This window comes from Scylla paramamosain, chromosome 2, assembly GCF_035594125.1.
Source record: "Scylla paramamosain isolate STU-SP2022 chromosome 2, ASM3559412v1, whole genome shotgun sequence".
Lineage (NCBI taxonomy): Eukaryota > Metazoa > Arthropoda > Malacostraca > Decapoda > Portunidae > Scylla > Scylla paramamosain.
Window position 1 is genome coordinate 17,887,926 of NC_087152.1, and position 21,894 is coordinate 17,909,819.

Consider the following 21,894-nt stretch of genomic DNA (forward strand, 5'->3'; position numbering starts at 1 on the left):
ATTGGATTTTGCTTAAAGTGTTAGCTATTCATGAGGAGGAAAACATCAGTGTGTAGTGTTACTATGACTAGCTAAAATCTCCACTTACCATCAACCACAACATGAAAGGGTATAGTGTTTATTCTACTCCCCTTGTGAAAGTACTGTGAAGTAAATTAATGTCCAGCAGATAAGTAGTTCACATGTCTGCCTGCTGTGATAACAATCCACTCATCAGGACAGAGAGCAGAGAGGGTCATGATGTGTTCCCTTCTATGTCTTTGATTGTTCCTGGATGAGAGAGAGCCAGCCAGTCATAGCCTCTCTACATGTCACCACTGCCTGACTTGAGTCATAGCTGCTTGGAAGGCAAACATTTGTAGGTATTTTTGAAACTTGGCACCACTTTTCCTGTTCTCTGTACTGAAAAGGCAACATACCTCTCTTCACACTGCCACCACCACATCTGCACTCTCCCATTGTCCTTTGCTGGCAGAACTGAAGAAAAGCATCAAGTTCTCTCGTCTTTTCATATACCAGCAAGGCCACATCTCTGCCCTTATAGATTTTATGTTCTCCACATTACTAAGTTGCCAAAACAGAAGAGGAATGATGTCCACACCATATTTAGGCTTCCTTGTCATTACACTTGCAGGTAGCCATACCACATACATGGCTGCAATTCAGCATGACTTGTGAATATGGTACAGTCATCTGTCATTCCAAGTCAGTTAAGTTCTTGTCAATACATGATGACTGCCACTCTTCAGTTAGCAGTATTAAAACTTATGTGTATGGAATCTTGAAGAACATGGAACTTGAGATAAAAAAAAAATTAGGATTAAAGCAAGTACCTTGAATCATGGAAGTTGCATAATGTAGAACTCATTCCTTGTAAAAAAAAAAATCCACCTAAAATTGATTTATAGGTCAAGCTCCACAAATAAATAGAAAAAAAAAAAGAAAAATAAATGGGTTTGTGCATAAACCTTATTTAACTTGCAATCATAATCATCAGACTTCATATTATCAAGGACTCAAAGCTGGTGCTAAGGGAAGGCACTGGTGTTGGTGCTGGTGCTGAGGGAAGGCACTGGTGTTGGTGCTGGTGCTGAGGGAAGGCACTGATGCTGGTGCTGGTGCTGAGGGAAGGCACTGGTGCTGGTGCTGGTGCTGGTGCTGAGGGAAGGCACTGGTGCTGGTGCTGAGGGAAGGCACTGGTGCTGGTGCTGGTGCTGAGGGAAGGCACTGGTGCTGGTGCTGGTGCTGAGGGAAGGCACTGGTGCTGGTGCTGGTGCTGAGGGAAGGCACTGGTGCTGGTGCTGGTGCTGAGGGAAGGCACTGGTGCTGGTGCTGGTGGTAAGGAAAGGCACTGGTGCTGAGGGAAGGCACTGGTGCTGGTGCTGGTACTGGAGCTGAGGAAAGGTGTTGGTGCGAAGGGAAGACACTGGTACTGGTGCTGAGATAAGGCACTGGTGCTGGTGCTGTGAGCAAAGGCACTGGTGCTGGTGCTGTGAAAGAAGGCACTGGAGCTGGTGCTAGCACTGAGGGAAGTTACTGGTGCTGGTCCTGAGGGGAGGTACTGGTGCTGGTGCTGAGGGAAGGCACTAGTGCTGGTGCTGGTGCTGAGGGAAGGCACTGGTACTGGTGCTGGTGCTGAGGGGAGGTACTGGTGCTGGTGCTGAGGAGAGGTATTGGTGCTGGTGCTGGTGCTGAGGGAAAGCACTGGTGCTGTTGCTGGTGTTGAGGGAAGGCACTGGTGCTGAGGGAAGCACTGGTGCTAGTGCTGGTGCTGAGGGAAGGCACTGGTGCTGGTGCTAGTGGTAAGGGAAGTCATTGGTGCTGGTGCTGGTGCTGAGGGAGGGCACTGGCGTTGGTACTGAGGGAAGACACTGGTGCTGGTACTGGTGCTGAGGGAAGGTGCTGGTGCTGAGGGAAGGCACTGGTGCTGGTGCTGATGCTGTGAGGGAAGGCACTGGCACTGGTGCTGAGAGAAGGTGCTGGTGCTGAGGGAAGGCACTGGTGCTGGTACTGGAGCTGAGGAAAGGTGTTGGTGCTAAGGGAAGACACTGGTGCTGGTGCTGAGATAAGGCACTGGTGCTGGTGCTGTGAGGGAAGGCACTGGTGCTGGTGCTGTGAAAGAAGGCACTGGAGCTGATGCTAGTGCTGAGGGAAGGTACTGGTGCTGGTCCTGAGGGGAGGTACTGGTGCTGGTGCTGAGGGAAGGCATTGGTGCTAGTGTTGGTGCTGAGGGAAGGCGCTGGTGCTTGTGTTGGTGCTGAGGGAAGGCACTGGTGCTGGTGCTGAGGGAAGACATTGGTGCTGGTGCTAAGGGAAGGCACTTATGCTAGTGCTGAGGGAAGGTATTAGTGCTGGTGCTGGGGGAAGGCATTAGTGATGGTGCTAAGGGAAGGCACTGGTGCTGGTGCTGAGGGAAGGCACTGATGCTGGTGCTGCTGCTGAGGGAAGACACTGGTGCTGGTGCTGAGGAAAGGCACTCGTGCTGGTTGGTGCTGGCGTTGAGAGAAGATACTGGTGCTGGTGCTGGTGGTGAGGAAAGGCACTGGTGCTGGTGTTGAGAGAAGGCACTTCCAGCAACACTTTGTGTCTGGCCATCAGCCTGCCAAGCCATATGTGGGGCAGTGGCTTCACTTTGAAGGACACTTCACACAGTTTTAGATTATCGAGATTTAACCTTCCTGCAACCAATTTAGATTTTACTGCTGGCTGAATGTCAGTTTTTCAACTCAATGCGCACCGCTTACAGGAAACGTCACGTTAAATTACGTGGAATTCATGTAGAACAACACCTAGTGACTCAATCGGAAGAAAAGAAATGTCAGAATAAAGGGTGTTTGAACAAATACACACACACACACACACACACACACACACACACAATGCACATTCAATGTGTGAAAAATTACATGAATTTAAGGATGATCAATGCACGTCTCCCACGTGCCAGACGCACGACCGCCCGACCCGCTCGGTGCACGGCACCGGCCGGCCGAGGCTCCGCTGGCGACTCGTGTTCAGTGTACCTGTTGGTGCCGCTAGGAGCTGAGCAACTGAGCGTCGGCTTGCTTATTCTCCATCTTCTCTAAACTCTGGGCCAGAATACTACATCCAAAAGTTTACCTATAGATAAACATGTGGAAACATGAAGTTTCCATGAAATTTACTTTAAAATTATACGAAAAAAAATGCTTAAAATTATGAATTCACACTTTTACTTCTATAAAGTCTTAGAAACTTATTGCATCAGCGTCAGTTCTAAGGTCTGATGAAGTGAAGTATGACGATCAATATAGAAACTTGAAAAGGAGAAAGAGAAAAGACTAAATATTTTAAAGTCCAGACAGCCTTGATTTCTCAACACGTAAGTATGATTTTGTTTCCACAAGACAGTGTATGTGTGACTTGTGCAGTACAAGGTGTACATGCAACACTCACAGAGGCTGGTCTGTTGGTCTGTACTGGTCTGCGCATTATTCTGTCACTTTCTGTCGCGGGTGTTCCTCAAAAGAATCATGCATGTATCTACCCGGTCAGCGTTCCTTTTCTTCTTTTAGTAAACGGAAAATGCAACAAGTATGCTGGTATGAATACGGCTAAACTTATTAAGGGTAAATATCTTAAAGGTGCCGTATAATGTTTTCTTATTAGAGCAAATACTGCTTTCTACGACGAATAGAAAGGTAACACAGGGTCTGCTTCATGTATGGGGTTCTATTCATACCGCTCTTTTAGACAGCGTGGAATCAAAAGCTTTTCGTCTTATCAACTCCTCTCCCGTAATTGACTGTCTTCAACCTCTTTTCATCGCCACAGTGTTGCATCTCTTGCTATCTTCTACCGCTATTTTCATGCTAATTGCTCTTCTGATCTTGCTAATTGCATGCCTCCCCTCCTCCCGCGACCCCGCTGCATAAGACTTTCTTCTTTCTCTCACCCATATTCTGTCTACCTCTCTAAAGCAAGAGTTAACCAGTATTCTCAGTCATTCTTCCCTTTCTCTGGTAAGCTCTGGAACTCCCTAACTGCTTCTGTATTTCCTCCTTCCTATGACGAACTCTTTTAAGAGGGACGTTTCAAGACACTTTCCTGTAATTTTTGACTACCGCTTTCGACTGTTCGGGGACCAACACCTCAGTGGACATTTTTTTTTTTTATTAAAGTTTTGTTGCCTTTGGCTGGTGGCCCTCCTACAGAAAGAAAAAAAAAATGTTTGACGGGTTCTTGCAGCTTCCCTTTGTTTTTCTTATGTTCTTAAAATTCCTTTGACAGAGGCTGTTTGCTGTTTGCAGCTTGTCTTTTCATACGAGGGTGAGGCTGTGTTCAGTAAGATACGACCATGAAAACTGTCAAGGTCCATTAAAATAATTCTATTGCTCCTGGTTATAGTGAGCGGTGCTGTGGCTCCTCACGCAGGCAACTGAGCGCTCAATTAGTACATATATGTCTGGCGCTACTGAAGCCTTACTGAAAAAAAAAAAAGTGTACTGCATGTCTAATACTTCCTAGAGTTTGATTCCATTCTTGTTACGTGTACGAGACACCTCCTCCTCTTCCCCATCCACACACACGTGCAAATATCACTTCCTTAACAATCACAGGTATCTATATATTCAGCGCTCTCTCTTCCCCACTCTCTCTCTCTCTCTCTCTCTCTCTCTCTCTCTCTCTCTCTCTCTCTCTCTCTCTCAAACACCTCTCTTCCAACTTTACCACCAGTCAGTCATTACTTTACAAAGTTGACCAAAACAATTAAGATTTGCGAGTCGCCCAGTAATCAGGTTAATTATGTTAGGAACACAAGAAAATAAGGGAAGCTGCAAGAACTCAATAGGCCTACACGTGACCGTCCTTGTATAAAATAAAATACTTACCTATATTCATCTATCACTGCTATCCACTAATTCACCTACTATTGACTTGGCACTAACTGTCTGATTACTGAGCTATTCCAGTCATATATCACTATTTGAGAATCAGTTTATAAAATCAACTGGTAGGTGACGCACTGAAATCCACAACTGATATGCACCTGTCTGAATATTTCATTGCGTACTGTCATTCAGTGTTGTTTGATGTTTTATCTCTATTTTTTAAAGTAGACTGAAGCATCATTAAGAAAATACGAATAAATAAGTAAATGTGAACACTGAATAAAAGTAAACCCGAAAAGAAAAAGTGGATAGATATATTTTTTCCTTATTGCCTCGCCCCTCGCAGACACTTCAAGGAGGCAAGAGGCATCAAGGACCATAAATAAGCAGCTAAGTGGCAACTAGAGAGGGCTAGTGTTTGTAACCAAAGAGAAACTTATAATGGTGTTGGGTAACGTAAAGTTTAAGCAGTCCATATCTTGTTTACTGGGAAAAGAAGAGTTAATGAGATGAAGAATTTTAATTGTATTTCGTCAGCATTAATTAAAGCAATGCTACATGCACACGTCATCATGCATACACACACACACACACACACACACACACACACACACACACACACACACACACACCGATGAAGGGTCTATATCAACTGAGGGAGAAAGACTAGATAGGCACTCATATGTGGACAAGACCACATGGTGGCATGGGTGTAGCTCAAGCTTTGTACATACACACACACACACACACACATATACACTCGGAGGCATCACAACGTATTAAATTTCGCCGCCGCTTCAATGGAAGAATATAAGATATGAAAATTATGGCCCAATTTCTTGAGAAATGAGAAAAGTTCTGGTTCGTTGACAGAAAGCGACTGGATTCCACTGAAGAAAGGAGTTCTCGTAGACATATGGATCAAATACCAAACTTGGAGGCGCTGTTAGCTGGATGGATGATTATAGCTAACTCAAATATCGATAAATTATTACAGTTTTGAAGAGAGGCGTACACAACACAAGGTATGAAGATGTGAACTGGATAAAGTGCGCCTGTGGTAAGAGAAGGGTACTTAAGTACTTGTGAAAAGAATGTACTTAAAAAAAAAGCTTCATAACTGCGAATTTGGAATAACTTAATTGGCACTCAGGATGTCTGTTGGCTGGCAACGAAAGGCTACCAAGAAAAAAAGAAAAAAAAAAAACGAAGATGGAGGAATTCTAGTGATATCCACTCTCCGTTGGTAAAAAGAAAAATGGAAAGTTAGGGACAATTATTCAGAAACTTTTAGGAAGGCTAATACTCGCATTGCCACGAGAGTCTGGCAGGGAGTCCCGAGAGACACCCACTAATGAGACAAAGGATGGAGGAGGTTACGCGCGTCAAGTCAAAGTTACGAATGACTGAAGAAAATTCAATCTTCCTAATGGATAAAAATATAACGGATCTTTTCTAGTATATGAAATAATACAAAGGAAATATTGAAGTTATGAATGATTGAATAAAAATTCGACTTTCCTTATACATAAAGAATCAACATTTTTTTTTTTAATATCTGTAAAAAACTCAGAAAAATATTCATAATTTGGGAACAAGTACTTTCTTAGTCGTAAATATTAGATAGCTTTAAGGATGAGCATGGTGATGAGAGGCAATGAGAGCATAAGAGGAAAACAGCAAGAAACCAGCAGGTGTGGCATTTCCACTATAACCATACCCTCTTTTCATGCCGACCCTTAGATTCACCCTTACTATATTAGGTACACTCGAGGACCATAAAAAGTCTCCCACCTCTGCCGACCCTGCGACGAGGCCTGGGGTCTCTCTGAACGACGGCTCAGCCAAACTATCACGGGTAACATGCACGTATATACTCTGATTAACCTTCCGTGGTTTCAGAACCAGGTATTTACTGGTTGAATGTTTTTGTTACCACTTGAGGACAGTATGTAATAGGGGAGTATATTAACGTCTTATGAAGCTAAAGATTTCACCTATCTCGATAAAAAAAAAAAAAAAAAAAAAAAAAGACGTCATAAATGTGATATGATGCGCTGGTTTCGAAGCCTTAGCCTAGAGGGTTGGCGGTGTGTGTACGTGCGTGTATTACCCCTGATAGTTTGGCCGAGCTGTCGTCCAGAAAGACCCCAGGCCTCGTCGCAGTGTCGGCAGAGGTGGGAGATTTTTTATGGTCTTCGAGTCTGCGTACACTTCAGACAGTTTATACAGAACTGACAGGCTTTTAGTAGACCCATGTTGTTATTCTCTCATTATGACTGATGTTATCTTTCGTGTGTCTGCAAAATGTTTTAATCTTGCACTCATGAAACTTACATGTTAAGGAGTTTTCAACATCACCTGGGAAATTAAAAGAAAAAAATAGCTATTATTCTTTGTATTCTTTCCCATGGAAAGTTAGATTAACGCGACAAACTTGAGTTTCAGGATACTAATGGACGCAGAAATTCGCTTCGGTGCTTGGCCAATATTCTCTCTCTCTCTCTCTCTCTCTCTCTCTCTCTCTCTCTCTCTCTCTCTCTCTCTCTCTCTCTGCTCAGCACATTTCATCCACTACAAATTTATCAGGAATTTGTAATTATATTTTCACTGATATAGGAAGTTAAACATTGCAAGCGTAATCAGGAGGAGGATCAGAAGCAAGGGTTGTACTCTCAAACGTCTAAACGTCCTGACAGCTTTAACATGCTCAAGTGGAAGTTATTATAGTTTTTCAGGGTTTTCATGATTCTAGTGATAGCTTAAAGAGAGAGAGAGAGAGAGAGAGAGAGAGAGAGAGAGAGAGAGAGAGAGAGAGAGAGAGAGAGAGAGAGAGAGAGAGAGAGAGAGAGAGAGAGAGAGAGAGCCCGTTTCATCATTTCTGTTGTCTTTGAAAATAATCCTTATGAGAATCTCAAGGGTTTTGAAATACGGAGTCAGAGTCTTATACAATCGTTCGCTAAGCTTATGTGGTGTATCTTGAGGACAATATAGTGCTGGTGCTTTATAACCACTACTGAATTATTACGTAGCACTATATTTTCGCTGATAACCAGGCTAACTAACGAACGCAGTTAAAAGGAAGGAAAATAATTCTGTATTTTTTTCCTTTGCTAATGTGCTGCTTTTTGAAGACAATATAATGCTGAGCAATCTATTTAACCACTACAGTATCATTATGTGGACCTAACACAATATTTTTCAGTGATGTGGGAAACCAGCAAACTAACGAACGTACTCAGAAGGAAGGAAAATCATTCTTCTATAATCGTTTCTTAAGATAATTAGCTGCATCTCGAAAACAATGACCCGTATTTTGAAACGTTTGGTTTCTCATCACGACGATTTCCTAAGACCACAGAGATGATTAGCCAAGTTCTGAAGACTGTTCCTCCTGTTTATAGTGTAGAAATATTATTAATATGTCTTTAGAACCATAAAAAAAACCCTTAAAAACCAGTATAGCTTCAACTAGAGCCTTTTGAATGTGGTGAGGGTATGGCAAGGGAGCGTTCAAGGAATATGGTCCAGTATCATGCTGACGAATCTTTTTAACCACTACAGAATCATCAGGTCTAACGAAGGTACGTGGGAGGGAAGAAAATCAGTATAGGATTTCATGGGTCGACGCCAGACGGCAAACTTCTCAGATATATTCCTTGCGCTCGTCATTTTCTTTTTTTCTTTTACTGTATAAAGAAAGACTGATATGATTTATTACTTCGATTTAATACTGAGGCTTTTTACCGATGACTTTTTTTTTTTTTTTTATGACTAGCAATTTGGCACTTCCTTGATTTATTAGCTTTATTTATTCATTGTTAGTGTGTCATTTACTTTATAGTCTGGTCGAGGAGGCCGGCGTCTGTTGCTCCTCTTTCCTCCTCCTACTTCCATGCTTCCTTCTTCCTTGTTTATGGTCTCTACAGTGATGTACCGTGACGCCTAATAACCTCCATCTTAGCCAATTATTCATATATAAAAAATAACTATTTATTTGTTTGGATAGTTTTCGTATCGGAGAAAACTGTGTCATCTGAAAGAAGAAAAAAATGATAATATTAAAATATGCTATAATGACCCAAAATTCGATGCTTTTTTAGGATAAGAGTTTAAAAGTAAGGGTTTTCAGGTCAGTGTTACGCGTGGAAGGTGTAAGAGTTAGATGCATGTAATAGGATAAAGTTTATCGTGTGATATATATATATATATATATATATATATATATATATATATATATATATATATATATATATATATATATATATATATATATATATATATATATATATATATATATATATATATATATATATATATATATATATATATATATATATATATATATATATATATATATATATATATATATATATATATATATATATATATATATATATATATATATATATATGTATATATATATATATATATATATATATTTTTTATTTTTTTTAGTTTGTGATCTACTGACTGACTCTCCATAGCTCAAGGTGGTTCGGTTTGTTAGTGCTATGTTTCGTAATACAAGAGCAGAGAGAGAGAGAGAGAGAGAGAGAGAGAGAGAGAGAGAGAGAGAGAGAGAGAGAGAGAGAGAGAGAGAGAGAGAGAGAGAGAGAGAGAGAGAGAGAGAGCGGGGGGGTGTCCATATCATTATTACCAGTTTTCATGATTTCCACTAGAAATAAATGCATTCCTGATTTGCCTCCAGCTGTCCATTCTACTGTCCGTCTATTCCAGATCTCATTCCAGCAAACTTTCTCATTTCATCTCTCCGTCTGTTTATTTTCCCGCTCTGTCTTCCTGTACAATTACTAGGTTACCATTCTGTTGCTCTAATTATCCACTGATAAATCATCTCGTATGGTACCTCCTTTTTCATCCACCTTACCTAGTTTTTTCTCTTATTTTTCTCTCTCCCAGTTTCTTTGCAATCAAAGTTTAGAACTTGTCATGTGTCTCATTATCACGATGTGACGAAACTTCCTGTAATTCGGGCATTAAGACAGGTTTACACCAATTTGGACGTTCCTGGGGCTTGTTGCTATCGGAGCGTGTTGCTATTGGAGGCTGCTGGTGGGGGGTCAGTTCTTGGGTGGCTGTGAATGAAGGCTTCTCTGTCGATTTTGGGCTAGACTAGGATACGGTTTGTTTCAGTTCACTTTTTTTTTTTTCTCGCCATAATCCTCATTAAACTTTGTCCACTACCTGTTCACCCAGATCTCTCTCTCTCTCTCTCTCTCTCTCTCTCTCTCTCTCTCTCTCTCTCTCTCTCTCTCTCTCTCTCTCTCTCTCTCTCTCTCTCTCTTTCTCTCTCTCTCTCTCTCTCTCTCTCTCTCTCTCTCTCTCTGCGATTCTCCCACCTCTTCCTCGCCATTCTTCGTCTTCTTCCGTCCACATGTCCTTCTTTTAACTTTTCGCTCTTAAAGATATAAGCATGTAGCACCTCGCTTTTTTGTATTGAAATAACCACGTATAACTTTAAATATAGCTGTCTTACTCGTAATGTGTATGGTTGGCATCCACTAGTGTATCTCCTTGGATTTATCATTGGTAATAAGAAGGCTTCGTGATAATGTATGTGATTCGTTAAGCTGCAGTGGACGTATCGCGAGCTTATAACTTCCACAAAAAGCTACTTTTTTGTGAATATCGGCAGTGATTCACACACACACACACACACACACACACACACACACACACACACACACACACACACACACACACACACACACACACACACACACACACACACACACACACACGCATGCACGCACGCACGCACTTACATTACATGTGAAATAACTTAAAAATATACACATCAGCACGTGAATAATGATTGGCGCAGGCAGCAATCCATCACCACGCCGCTGGCCTTGATCGCAGCCACCTGTTGCCCGCTGACGAAGTTGCTGCTTTAATCCTCGCTCTGCTCGCGACATTCCATCTCTGCAGATTGCTTCGCTGCCTTCACGCCCTCATCATCATGGGATTTCAATTGATTATGCTTGGGAAAATTTCCATATTCAATACGCAATTATGTTAGAGGATGCGTAACATCGGCAATGACTGAAAGATGATGTGGAAGCGGTCTTGCGGTGTTCGCAGCTGAAAGGTTGAATTCTAACCTGGTTCACGGCAAATACTTAGTGAGAGGGTGATGCATCCTCAAACACCTCGGCATCTTCATAGTGTGGACCGTATTCTTAGACATTTTTCTCTCTTTAGCAAACTTTATTGAAAGTTGTTGGGAGGACTGTTAAGGATATTTTCTCGACTTTAATGATAGCTCAACAAAGATAAGTCGCCATCAGTGCGAAAGGCATCATTAAGAATACGACTTATCATCTCAGTGGCCTCTGAAAGTAATACTTGTGAGAAAAGAAAGCGTTTAACATGCTCAGCGTATTAATGATATTAGATTCCAAGAACGCTTTTCATGATTTTGCTGGTAGTTTAATAATAATTTTTGCGCCACCAGCAGGAGAAACATTTATGAGAACAAACTAATTATTTTTAGTGATTTTTTTTTTTTTTTTTTTTCTAATGAGTGAACAGTGTTGTAAAATACGGGGCCTTAAAGGATAACGCATGCCCGTACGAGCGCGTGGCACTTTTCTATATATATGGTAATAAGGCTGTCAGACTACATAATATTCGTAATGTATGCAGCGAAGAGAGACGACGTAAGTGACGCAACACAATGATAAAAGAAAAAAAAAAACAATGAAAGGGTCGTTTGTTGTAAATCATTCCTCATTTGCTTTTCATTGTGGTGTCAGTCTAGGCCACCCACACTGCTCGTCTGTATTGTTGATAAGTTTCCACGTGTCATATGAGATCTGACAGACCTACCGGGGCCTTTACAGCAGCTAGCGTGAGGTTACAATGAAACGTTGTAACTCTCTGCTGACAATGCTGTAGAAGGCTTGATGCATTGGTTGTGTCCTACATTACGTAAACTTTATGAGAATGTTTAGACTATGATGCTTCTCTCTCTCTCTCTCTCTCTCTCTCTCTCTCTCTCTCTCTCTCTCTCTCTCTCAATTTGGAATAGAATAAGTAGTAGTGGAAATAAAGCTAAAAGGAAAGAAAAAAGGAACTGGGATGAAAATAGAGCGAATAAAGACAAAGTTAAGAGCACGAGGAAAAACAAAGTAACGAGGGGGAGACGGCGAGGGGAATACACTGAGATAAAAAGAAAAAGCAAATCAAAGTAAGGAGAGAGAGAGAGAGAGAGAGAGAGAGAGAGAGAGAGAGAGAGAGAGAGAGAGAGAGAGAGAGAGAGAGAGAGAGAGAGAGAGATTGTATTACTGTCACAAATTAAACACTATTAAAAATGATTAGATACGTTAATATCTCTTGGCAATTTGGCTAAACAAATTTTTAACATGCCAGAATTACTTTCAAAGGCCATAGCAAAGAAAAATCCGGTTGTTAAGGATGTATTTTTTTTTTATTGGTGATGAATAACACTTAAAATAATACTAGTGTCATGTCAGTTGCCGAGTTTACCGTGAAAAGGAACACGTTTTCTTAGTAACCCTATGTTCCGTTTTCCTCCTGTGAATATCTTTATTCTTAGTTATAAGTTAGTATAAGACTCATTTACTCATTTTATATCGTGTAGTATTACTCTCTTCATAATTTAAGTTCTTTATGTATATCTATATGTAAGGGAAAAGTGTATTTGAAGGTGGAATGTCTTGAGGCGAGGGGCGAAACGTGTCTGCCTCTCGTATCTGAGGCAGCAGAATTTTCAGGACGCAAGGAGGCCCAGAGACGAAAAGAGGGGCGGCGTTCTTACGGGATAAATTTGGGTGGTGTTGTGGTGATTGAGTTGGTGTGTGGAGGTATTGGTGATGTGGTAGTATAACTCTGATATTGAGGATCAGGTTGGCGAGTCTTTTGTGGTACCAAGAGCTTTTGTTCGCTGAAATATGGTTGGTGAGTTGTGTCGGCGAGCGTCGGGGTTGAGAGGCAGCCATTTTGTGGTTGGGGTTGTGGTGGTGTTGTGGCGTTATTGGTGAATTTGGGTGTTATGGTGTTATAGATGAGCTGTGGTGATGGTGGTGATGTCTTGTGAGGTTTGAGGAGGTGAAATACGGGAATAGTTGTTTGGGGATGCGGTGACGGCGTCTGGGGAAATTTCTGCAGTTAGGGGAAATATTCCAGCGGCCTGTGAAGGCAACGTCATACTATATTTGTGTATATAACTTTTAAGCAACATGGGAGGCGAAATAAGACCCTGAGTAAAGGAGGAATCTATTGTGATTGAGTGTGGGAATTATTCTGTGTTGGTCTAGGGTAGAAATTTGCTCCCTAATTTCCTTTAATGTGTAATATCTCAATTTATTTGTAAGTTAACATTATTATTAATATATTCCGTTATTATATAGAACAATTGTGTTTTCTATCCAAACACTGATTTGGCATTGAGGTAATTCCTGGCGTGTTGTGCCAAGGTAAGAGTTTTGAGAGTGGGTTTAATAGCTAACGATTTCGGATAGGTCGGGTAGGTATTCGAAACCTTTAAAACTCTGAGATTAGTGTAGCGTCCACTTTCTTGGAAAGATACCGGAATCGTGACACTAGGAACATGAAAACATCCCTGAAAACCCTGGTAACTTCCATTATAGCTAAAAGTAGTCGAGATAAAAAATATAGAACGTGAGAAGTCTGCCCTTCCTCTTAACCAGTCAAGTTAGTCAGCACACACTGCCACACAGTCTCACCATTCCCAGTCAAGCTCTACCACACTTGATGTGTGGTAGTGATAGGAAGTAATTTTCACTCCGGCAATACTTTCAGCGATAAAATTGACATCTTTCCCTAATGTAGGACTTGATGATGTCATAAGTCTGTGCCTGAACGTATTGGGGGGGACAGAGACGAGATGTAGGAGGAAAAGAAGGAGGAGAAGGAAAGGTGAAAAAGTGAACGAAGAAAAAGAAAGAGATTGTTGGAAGAAAAACGAGATGGAAGAGGAGAAGGAGGAAAGATAGGAAAGGTGAGGAGGTGAACGGGGAAGAAGAAGGAGGATATCGGATAAGAAACGAGGAGGAGGAGAAGGAGGTAGGAGGAGGAGGAGGAGGAACAGGAGGAGGAGGAGGAGGAGGAGGAGGAGGAGGAGGAGGAGGAGAAACAAGGTGAAAGAGGAGAAGGTGGAGGAGATAACTTGAGGAGGGAAACGGCTCTTCCTCACACACACCCGGAAGATAATTGTGTATCTTATAAAATTTGCTTATTACTAAGCCTTTGGGATTATCCTTTGTTGCTGTTTCTTGTCACCTAGATACGGCGGTACAAAGTTGTGCTTTTATAGAAAATGTAACTTTTATATATGTATTTTTTTTTCAGTGACAGTAGAATTAGTAGCCCCATTGCACGCAGGGAAGACTTCTACTATTTAAAAGGAATGGTGGTGAATGTGATTAGTTTGTTAGTGGAGTAGAAATAATTAGCAGTCCTTTTTCTGCTTTGGTGATGAATGAGGAGGTGATGAGGTTACTGTAATGGTGAATAAGGAGGTGATGAGATTACCGTGGTGATGCTGCTACTGAAGATGATGACGATGATAGAGTTAGCATACAAAGAGGTCAAACCAAGAGGTGCCAAATGACAGGCCAACACCTCTCAGGCACTACAAGACACACTAATGAACTGTGGAAGGTGTACGAGCGAAGATAATCAGGATCAATGACCGAGATCCTCAGTTATTAGAACAGCCCATGCCAGCAGCCTCGTCCGTGTTTCATTCAGTTCCCCTTGTCATTTTTAAGACCTGAATGGTAATTGATCTGCTTCATGTCTGGCCAATGTTCTCTAATTATTTCATAGGAACTGCGATGTGATCAAAAGTGTCCCAGATAACCAGGAAGCGTTACCGTCGAGAAGTATGGAGTATTGAATAATAAAATCTGCCCCTACATACTACAGTACTTAGCAGTTCACATATGGAGTTGTATTAAAAGGTTTCTGTGATGGCAAAGATCTGCACTTTTGTCAGAAAAGATTTGAATGATGAGTGATTAAAAAATGAGGTGGCTGCATATAGCTCATTAATATGATTCATAATTGAAAAGACAAACGTTCAGTTTCTATTTAGAGGAACGAGATTCTGACACACACACACACACACACATACACACACACACACTCTCTCTCTCTCTCTCTCTCTCTCTCTCTCTCTCTCTCTCTCTCTCTCTCTCTCTCTCTCTCTCTCTCTCTCTCGTGTGTGTCTTTAACAGCAATATGCAATACGAAAAGAAAGTAAAAGAAAGCAGAAATTTAGCAATTATCTGGTTGGCAAAAAGAAGGTACATATGTTCTCATTATTAGCAAGACGAATAACTCGAAGTTCCTTGTGAGTATTTAAAGTAAGGCAGCAAGTAACACATCTTTAGCTCTGCTATTCAGTCATTAATTCCTGAAAACGGCTGCTGAAGAGAATATTTTGCACCGTATCCTTTCCTTTCCATCTAAGGGACATGTTTGGGAATTATAGATAGCTGAAGCTGTTAACTGTGTTGACTCGTCGTGTTGTTTTTCATTAGATTCAATAACACACATTTTTACCTCATTTTACCTCTTGATAATTGATGTGTCACTAATGAGGCGGCGGGTAGAGTTAGGCACTCATTAGGACTTCTACATTGAGTGAACGGACGGATTTAGCTCCAGCCTGCTCCCTTTTGTTCCTCTCTTAATTAATTCCTAGGCATAATCGTCTCTCAGAACCTACTTAGTGGATTTCGCCTTTGCCGGAGTTCATGCAATGCAAACTCTGGAACTCTGCCTGGTTTTGTCTTTCCCATCTGTCTTTTAGCTAAGCCCCGTATTCTTAAACTGTTTGGCTTCCCATCTCGAATACTTTCAATAGTTGCAAAGGAAGTTATTGCGGTTTTCAAGGGCATTTGTATGACTGCAGTGATATTCAAGAAGCGCTCTACACTGTCAATAGGAGAAACACCAATGAGAAGCAGACTAATCACCTCTGTGGCTTTTGAAAATAGTTGTGTTGAGAGATGGAAGTGTATAAGAATACAAACATTATTATACACTGTTTCAACATAGGAGTACCAAGACACATCGAGAACTAAAATGGCTAACATAATTGAGAGCCTTTCTACTCATCTTTAGAGAATTAGCAGTAAGTGTGTGTGTGTGTGTGTGTGTGTGTGTGTGTGTGTGTGTGTGTGTGTGTGTGTGTGTGTGTGTGTGTGTGTCGCTTTGATAGACCATCTTAACCTACACTTGAAACCATAATCTTGCCGCTAGGTTCTTCCATGTACCAAATGCACATAAACAGCATACAGCAGTCCTCCTTGAGCTGCCTCCTCGAATGACTACTTGAGAGCATACTTGAACACCTCCGGGATGCACATGGAGAGGCAGCACATGACAAAGGTACTTTAGCATCGGTGTGGAGAGCCTCAGGGTTACGGTGGTCGCGTCCTTCTCTTATCACACTTCCCTCTTGATTTTTCTCTGGTTTTGTAATCATTCTGTTATATTGTGTTTAAGTATTTTCTCCTATTTCACCTTTCGTGTCTTGCCTACTTGTTCTGCTCGTTAGTAGAGAGAGAGAGAGAGAGAGAGAGAGAGAGAGAGAGAGAGAGAGAGAGAGAGAGAGAGAGAGAGAGCGCATCAGGCTAGTATGGGGCATTATCTTTGCATGCCGAAGAGAGCCTTGCGTATTGTCAGAATCAGCATAGCTAAACTAGATAGGAGAAATCATATTAGATATCGTTATTTCTCCTTTCCCCTTCCTACGACCCGACCTTGTTTAAGAGAAGACTTTTAAGGCACCTGTAATTCTAAATTGGCTCTTCTTTACTCTCCTTTCTTTTTCTCTTTTACGGGAGAGACAATTAGTAGACGCTTTTCCTCCCTGAATTTGTTTTTACTCTTAAGTCTTGCTCTCTTGTGGAAAAAAAAAAAGAAGTTAAGTGAGAGATCAGATTAAATATAAGTTCTTGCCTTAAGTCAGACTAACACACACCCACACTAAAAAATTCATTTAAAAAATAGCAACGTGGTCTGCCCACAATCTTTAATCTACTACTTTCCTTCAATTTTCTTTCTTTTACTTCTTCTGTCCAAACTCTTCAATATTCTCAATCTTTCTACAAGTAAAGCAAGCAAAAGCAAAAGACTAACATGGCTTCAGCGCACCTCACCTCACAGTTACTGGAGGAGGTCTCTTCTATACTGGAATCATGTAGGCTGATGAAGGTGATGAGGAAGAGGATTAGGCTTTTATGGCGGGCTGGAAAACCGATATCCTGCTCCGCGGTAAGTTTACTCTGGCCTCAGGCTGATGATGACTCACTTCGCTTCCTTGAAGGCTGTCAGGTGGCGCAAAGCTGCTAAAATGCCCAGGGGAGGAGCCCGCAAATGGATTGACTAAAGGATAACAAAGGCGGGAAAATTGATATCACGGCCTTGAGTTAGACGAGTTTTGGAGTGAAAAAAGGAGCAGGTATGGGAGAGGATAGGGATGGAAGAGGGTGTTGTGGAGGGTTTCAAGAATGGATGGAAAGGATGTAGTTTAGTACGTAGGAGAGTCAAGGAGTTCCGTGAGAAAGATGATAGAAGAGATAGAAATACGAGAGAGAGGGGGAGAGTTGAGTAGGGAAACAGTGAGGCTAGTTGTGTGAAACCCCTCAAGATTGCGCCACGTATTCTTGGAAGGAAACAAAGAACTAAAAGGAGGAAATAGAGAAGGAACGTAAATAATGGATAAGGAGAGAGAGAGAGAGAGAGAGAGAGAGAGAGAGAGAGAGAGAGAGAGAGAGAGAGAGAGAGAGAATAAAAGCACATGATAAAAATCATCGTACAAAAAGATTGGTATGTAAATTAGGGTGAGAGGCTGCGAGATGAGTTTGGAGAAAAGTTTAGGCGCTCGATGAAAACTTATTGTCGTTCGGAAGAGAGGCTGGAAACTAATGGAGTGTTAGAAGAGGTCTAGGAATGAGGCTTTCCGTGTTACGCAGTCCATTTAGAAACAGGAAGCGATATTTAATGAAGTTTAAGTGTCTCAAGATTGTAACTTTTCTTGTGAAACTTGTGTGATGTATATTATTATTATTACTTTGTTACACTTTAGTTAGCGTCACGCCTTTGATAGAGTAATGGTTATATACCAATTATTACCCTATTGATTAAAAAAAAAAAAGTAGAGCAGTAATTTGAAATTCATTGGACACTCATAATTATATTCAAATACCTGGAAGGTGATTGTTCGAGTCTCAAAGGTATTTCTATTACTGATGATGGAAAATGTTTATTAAACTATTTCTAGAAATATGAAAACACGTCTGAAAAGCCTAACGACATCTATTAGATCCTACTGTAAATAGTCGAGATGAGGAAAGAACTATATTCAAAGGCCACAAAAATGTTCATTCGAGTTTTCAAGGGTACTTTTGGTACTGATGATGTTGAGTGGTTCTTTAGCTATCACTAGAAGCATGAAAACACCTGAAAAGACATCCACTAGAGCTTGTTGTACTAAGAAGTCGAGATGAGGTATTGAAATGTTATAGGATGCGACGCCTAACCTTCCTTGTAACTAAATGCAACACGTAAGACACGCATCGTGTTGGCTTCCACTGCCCAGTTAGGCCCTCACGCCATGGAGTCGGACTTCATGACTGCCTTGGGAAATCTTTGGTGTCCTTGCATTGGCCTTTTGAGTTCACTTTCCTACTCTGGGAGGTGAAAAAAAATGTAACATATATACAGTATTTCTAGTTTCGTACCTCTTTTTCTCCAATGTCCGCTGGGTTCTCAGTGTAATTATATCTGTACACTAAAAGGGGGTTTACACCGGGGCAATTCGTGGCTGCTTGCATCTGGGATTTACTGAACTGCCGGAGCAACCGGGAAACCGCTCTGTCGGTCTGGTCGGCTGCCATCCCAGCAATTTTCCAGGCTCAAATGAGAACAACTATCGATATAAAATTGAAAATTGGAGGAATATTGTTGGAAAGCGTTTTTAGTAATAACCATTGACTGTACCATTATATACAATAAATAAATAAAATATTTAGATTTATTTATAAAAAAATTGAAAAATAAACGCGAAATTGGTTAGTTTACATCGTCACTAAGGAAGCCAGCGGGCCAGCATGTGTGTACCAGAAGGCATCATGAGCACCACAGCCTACAAGGCTATATGTACACCAAGAACGAGTCCACAGTCATTTCTTGTTTTGCTTTTTCTTCAAGCATAGAAAAATCGCAGTTATAGCAATCAACTCGGAGGACGAGGACTTCATCTTGATTAAAAAAAAAAAAAAAAAATCATGCAACCGGCTAGCGGCCTGGCGGCTGCTCTCCACCTTGTGAATGCTTTCGGGTGAAACCTACTGGCTGCAAGCAGCCGGGTGGGAACCCCTCCCCCCCGTGTCAACCCGTCTTAAGAGAGGGAAAAATATTAGCTTCGTGGTAATGTACAAGTCTTTATTTCCATCTTGTCTGTTCCTTCTTTCCTTGCTCACCTCGTCTCTGTATTAAAGGTTGCTCCCGAGTCTCCTCAGATGTTCTTTTCGTTTCTCTTTCATTTACCTGTCCACACTGAGAGGATGAGAAGATTAATTCTTCGATGACGTAACAAGGATTTATTTTCCCTTTTGTGCCGTCTCCCAGCCTTTCCCACCTCTCTTTCTAGACTCGTCTCTACATTATAACCTTCCCACCTTCATTTTCCATTTATCTGTCCACGTTCTACACCAAGAAAAGAAGATTAAATAATTTCGTGGTTGTGTAACAATGATATATTATCTCTCTTCCATTCTCTTTGTTCTTTCTTCCTCTTCCCTATGTTGGGGCTATTTCCTAGCCTCATCTCTTTTCTTCGTTTCCTTTTCATTTACTTCTCTACACTAAAAGAGGATATGATAATAACAATAATAATAATAATAATGGTAATAATAATAATAATAATAATAATAATAATAATAATAATAATAATAATAATAATAATAATAATAATAATACTGATGTCAATGCTGTTGTGACAAGACTCTTCCCTTCTCGTTCTTGTTCTCTGTTTTCCTGTTACTTAAACACAAAAGGAAAAGAACAACAAGATCAATTCCATGATGGCCTTGTCTCTTTATTCTCCTTTCCGTTCCTCCCCGCGGCGACAAATCCGTCTAGTCGCAAGCCTCCTTACACTCGATGGCCAAGTTCCTCTCTTCTGCCTTGCCTTCCACCAATCTAGAAATGGATGGCCAGTTTTTCGATAGAGTTTACACTCTTTTAAGAAATGAAGATTCGAAACTTCCGGGTTAAATCTCGAGAAAGAAACTCATCTGAATATTTAAAAAATGGTCGTATCTAGTCTCGTCGCTGCTAAAAAAGAAAAAAAAAAAAAACGGGGGGAGGGAATAAAATGAACCAAGCTACTCAGACTGAGCCTCATTCCTCACAATGCTACGGGAACTGGGTGGGGGTGAGATTGAATCAAATGATTACACAAGGAAAAAAACAAATAGCAGCAGCACCTCTTGGTTTATGGGGCTGTTTTTTTTTTCTTTGTTTTTTTTTACGTAAGAGGGTCACGGGCCAAGGGAAATAAAACCGGAAAAAAATCCTACTTAGGCGCCAGTCCCAAAAGAAACGCCAAGAGAATAATCGAAAAATTGAATGATAAGTGTCTTGCAACTCACTCATGAAAGAGTTCAAGTCATAGGAAGGAAAAAATACAGAAATAGGTAGAGAATTCCAGACCTTAACCAGAGAAAGGGATGAATGATTGAGAATACTGATTAACTCTTACATTAGGGAGATGGATAGAATAGGGAAGAGAGAAAGAAGAAAGTCTTGTGCAGCGAGGCCGTGGGAGGAGGGGAAGCATGCAGTTAGCAGGAGAGAAGTTAGCATGAAAATAGCGATAGGAGATAGCAAGAGATGCAACAATACGGCGATGAGAAAGACTGAAGGCAGTCAGTTAGAGGAGAGGAGTTGATAAGACGAAAAGCTTTTGATTCCACCCTGTCTAAAATAGCGGTATGAGTGGAAACCCCCATACATGTGAAGCATACTCCATACATGGGCAGATAAGGCTCCTGTACAGGGTTAGCAGCTGGTGGGGACGGGGTGAGAAAAAAACTGGCGGAGACGGTTCAGAACACCTAACTTCATAGAAGCTATTTTAGGTAGAGATGAGATGTGAAGTTTCCAGTTTAGATTATAAGTAAAGGACAGACCGAAGATGTTCAGTGTAGAAGAGGGGGACAGCTGAGTGTCATTGAAGATGAGGGGATAGTTGTCTAGAAGGCTGTCTCGAGTTTATAGAGGAATTGCGTTTTTGAGGCATTAAACAATACTAAGTTTGCCCTGTCCTGATCAGAAATTTTGGAGAGATCAGAAGTCAGGCGTTCTGTGGCTTCCCTCCGTGAATTGTTTACTTCCTGAAGGGTTGGACGTCTAGGAAAAGACGGAAAAGTGCAGGGTGCAGATATAGTAACAAAGATATAGTAGCAAAAGTAAGGAACATTAGACTAATTGGCGAAGCTGTGTTACAAACTACACTAATAAAAATTATGGGACTTAGGATCGTAAAGTTGAATCATGAAAAGAGTAAAAACGATGATGATCATAATAATTTACCTTTTAGAATAGCAGTGTAGTTTAATTATACCAGAAATTCATTTGTCTGCAAACATCTTGTACTATCTTAGGCTACCCGATCGCTTCTTCTGTCATTCTGTCAGAGGCGTTCTTGGAAATTAAACTCCAAACTTGCACCAAACCGTTTTAATAAGCTTGAGAAGAAACCATAACAGTTAAAAGAGTACAATTTCCGTGAATATAACTTAAGTTTCGCTTGCAAAAGGCTATAATTCTTCTAGTTATGTTCTTAATTAATAATCACCTGATCTGGTATCTGGGAGTCTCTTTCCTGTACTGCGCACTCCCACACACCTCTCCCTTTCATACCTCCCTTCCCTCACATCCATCCATTTCATGCACCATCTTCATATGTGTCTCAAATCCTCTTCCCCACTGT

General features: G+C 41.1%; 1 protein-coding gene across 1 annotated transcript; it reads right to left on the reverse strand.

Moving 5' to 3' along the window:
* Positions 1-425: 425 nt before the first annotated feature.
* LOC135107006 (uncharacterized) lies at positions 426-2,611 on the reverse strand. Its single transcript, XM_064016541.1, has 4 exons — positions 2,397-2,611; positions 1,848-2,307; positions 1,291-1,741; positions 426-655 (listed from the first exon to the last, which is right to left on the reverse strand). The coding sequence occupies exons 1-4, from the start codon at positions 2,609-2,611 to the stop codon at positions 426-428; spliced, it is 1,356 nt and encodes a 451-aa protein (XP_063872611.1).
* Between the last annotated feature and the right edge of the window lie 19,283 nt (positions 2,612-21,894).